This window comes from Anneissia japonica, unplaced genomic scaffold, assembly GCF_011630105.1.
Source record: "Anneissia japonica isolate Jap-2015-1 unplaced genomic scaffold, ASM1163010v1 scaffold287903_len222995_cov181, whole genome shotgun sequence".
NCBI classification, from domain to species: domain Eukaryota; kingdom Metazoa; phylum Echinodermata; class Crinoidea; order Comatulida; family Comatulidae; genus Anneissia; species Anneissia japonica.
Genome location: NW_022734459.1, coordinates 150,612 through 154,408, shown reverse-complemented (window position 1 = coordinate 154,408; position 3,797 = coordinate 150,612). Strand labels below are relative to the sequence as shown.

The window sequence follows — 3,797 nt, the reverse complement described above, 5'->3', positions numbered from 1 at the left end:
CCTGTCCCCACACTACATGGATGTGCTCCTTTGTGAATAAATTCCGTACCAGTATGCTCCCCTATAATAGACCCTTCAAAACTCACCCATGGCATTCTTACAGCAATAAGACTGATCTCCCATAGGAAATAATTCTTGTAGTAGGGGTTTCCTATAGGAAATGCAATTTGTAATCCCTGTTAGAAATATGCCTGAAGTTGCGCAGTGTCCACTGTCATTTTTCCCGCGAGAATGATTGATGTAATGAGATTGAACCCAAAGGCGTGAAATTAATTTGTATGTTTCTTGAGAGATACACTAGGTTTTGATTTGTAATGTAAAGCACCATTTAAAAGCCCGGAGTGAGAGGACGAAAATAATATGTTGCCAAGTGCGGCAATCTCAAATACCTTGAAAATTCATACAATACACCATAATAATTTGTCTCTAAAATAAAGCATAATTATCAGATGCTGTAATTCATAGCAAATTGCTATATGACTAAACTTTTAATATTTATTCAATGTTATTTTTATTAGTTTTTAAAAATTTATTTTATTATATTTTTGTATTAGGAATACCAATTTTTTACAATTTCTTACATTTTTCATGAGTATAAATTTGATTCCGAATCTAAACATAAAAATGAAAACAGTGAAAATGGTTCACATATTCAGAATGTCACTAATATCTAGCTGTTAGGATATGGCACGAACTGTCAAACGATAGGTCACGAAGGACAATACCAAGTAGAAAGAAATCTAGGGAATAGAGATAAGACAAATATATTTGTGGCACAGCTAAGAGCTAGAGATCTTGATTCAGTTGAAAATGAAAGAAAGATAAGGAGTTTTCTAAACAGACCAAAACTTTCCCTTTAAGGTTTTCCAATGGAATTCTATCAAAATCCTAATTCTAAAAAAAAAAAAAAAAGCAAAGGGTTTATAAACTAATGTATTTATAATTTTTTCCCATGACAGTTTTATTTATAATTATATACTATGCTCATTTACTCACATATTTTCATTTTATTCTCCCTATATTTAGGGATATTGAAGGCTCACTCCATGTAAACAATTTCTTTTTTATTATTGTGTTTCAAATCTCAATAGTTGGTAACCTACCACTTACACGATGGATTAAGAATAAAATATATAGCTCCAAAAAAGATAGTATTATATAAATAAAATAGGAATAGGACTCCATTTAACATGGCAAAATATGGTTTATAATAACAGTTACAAAAATCTTTTTAAAGATTGATGTTTAGATATATTAAGAAATGCATGAATTGAATAATCTGACAAAATTATACATTCTGTGATTAAATCTTTCAGAAATATCACTTTGATTTATATGTGTATGCCTATTTATAATTCACTAATTTTGAGCACTTCCTGTAATCATTTACAATATTATTGTAAGAATCTGTTCCTGTTTCATCAATACATCTTCTCCAATTGAATTTAAGGTATCAAGGAGTTTTATCTACTGATAATAGCATCTCATAATCTATTTTTATAAATACAAAATTCTTTGTTTTTTTTAAAGAGCATCCAACAAATCACATTTCAAATTCTTTCAAATTTTACCATTTACACAAACAATACTCAAATAATGATAAAGCATTTCTGGCAAAGACAAGCCAAACCAGTCACTCGTCGCAAAAATCGATTTTGAGCTATTAATACAGTGTTAGAGGGTAAAATAATAGCTATAAAATGGTAAAAAAATCATTCAAATCGGACATTTCTTTATGAAGTTACAAGCGTTTAACCACACAGCTGTTTAAAGAACAGTATATGAGAAATTAACCGACAAAGTTTATGATTTCAGGCATTTCTCATGCATAAACTATCTTTAAATCCTTAAAAAGTATTGTTTTAACATTGAAAATGGGGAAAATAACAGCATAGAATGATGTGTAGATATATAAAGGTTAGTTTAGTGCAATAAAATAAAAAATAAAAAATAAAATAAAATAAAAAAATAAAAAAAATAATAATATAATAAAAATTTATAAATAAATAAATTAAATAAATAAAAAAATAATAAATAAATAAATAAATTTAATAAATTTATAATAATAAAATAGATTTTTTAAAATTTGACATTCCAGCATGTTTTGGCCATTTTCCCTGAAACACGATTTGCGACGAGTGACTGGTTTGGCTTGTCTTTGCCACATTTGCTAACATATTGAGATTATGTGATGGAAGATAATACTTTACCAGGCACACTATATTCCAATTTGTTTCAATATTTTGGAGAAAAAACATAAGCAGACTACTGTATAGGAATTATCACTTGTAATATTGTTGTCATTAGAATAAAATATTGCTGTGGTCCACTTTTTAGTAACTCATTATCATTATAATTGCTTTGTGAATCTTGTCAACAGTACTATACAGTACTGTAATACACAATTCATTCTCTGTTGTGAGCCACTGATGTTATCTTTAATTTTCTCATAAAAAAAAAGCCAATGCTGTGCATGGTACAGTTGTTAATAAATTATGGTATAAATTACATTATTAAAAAAAATAATAATCTCAATATTCAGCACTAGGATTAACAACAAAATATGCTATGGCTCCAAATAGTCATATCACAAAACCTTCATTAATATTTGGTTGAAAAATAATAAAATCTCAATTTTTCTCTTTTATCTATGTACCACAGCATCTAAATTGTATAGATGAATTAATTATATGTTAAAATTCTTGACACTTCGTCGAGGTGTTATTATAATGCTATATCTAGAAATACATCTGCTACTTAAAGTTGCCACTGAAATCCGTAAGGCATAATTGTTTCTATGGCAACAGAGTGAGACACATTAAAAACTAAAAAAAGTTGGCTTGGGTCTTGGCCTTGTCATTCATATTGTGTTCAGTTTTTTATTGCAATTTACCTGATATTTTAAAATCAAATTTTATTATACAGTAGTAATGTATAGTTTTTTCCAATATTTTATGAGTTCTATACATTTTCATTACTACTATTGGCCCCAGTTTAGTTCTTATGTTGTACCACAAGGATTAGATAAAATTAGTCGCACTTGACATTGTTTTCCATTGTTGTACACTCTCTTAAAAATTCAGAAGGGTCTCTTACATCTTGACAACAATGGAGTATCTAGGGGTTTACATGTCCCCTAAAGCTCCCTCCCCAGATTCCCCTCCCTCAGCTAGCATTCTTCTCACTCAGATCCATCTCCCTCAGATTCATCTCCCTAGATTCCCTCCTCCATTGAAAATGTATGAAGCAAAAAAAATCATGCTCAAAAATTATTAAAAAATCACTTTGCAAGCTGCGGCACCCTCCCTTAATCATCGAGCACCCTACCCCACCTTCATGCCCCCATCAGTCCCAAGACCATATATTTATATACCTTCAGTTATTCAACAAATGCACATTAACATACACATCAGTAGCAGGTTTGCTGTAAGCCTAGCCTTACCACCACTGCACCTGGAATTCCAAGGGGCGGTGTACTAGTGGTATAATGTGGTGTTACTAACTTGCAAACTTACGTTGATGGTCCTTCGCCAGGGTCGTGTAGATGCATATCCATAATTTCACTTCGGAAGCTAGCTAAACTCTTCAGCGGCGACTGGTTGTTTTTCTCGCTGTGAATTAATGAGAAAGAAATTGAATAAGTCTGACCGCAATACTGTATATCCAAAAGTACTTCTGAAGCCACTAAACCCCTTCCAATTAATATCCACACTGGCTTTACTTAGAACACACTTACCTTTCATCAGCCATCTTCGCTTCCTATTCATCACAACAAAATCAATTTTGCCTCTACTCGG

The 3,797-nt window shown here is 30.9% G+C and overlaps 1 protein-coding gene across 1 annotated transcript in view; it reads right to left on the bottom strand.

Annotated features, from left to right (window-relative positions):
- Nucleotides 1–3,797, bottom strand: part of LOC117116408 — a 48,063-nt gene extending 44,266 nt beyond the window's left edge. The window contains exons 1-2 of the mRNA XM_033260441.1: nt 3,737–3,797; nt 3,516–3,611 (exon numbers count right to left, since the gene is read on the bottom strand). Coding sequence (XP_033116332.1) covers nt 3,516–3,611; nt 3,737–3,750 — 110 coding nt within the window. The 5' untranslated portion in view covers nt 3,751–3,797. The remainder of the gene's footprint in view (nt 1–3,515; nt 3,612–3,736) is intronic.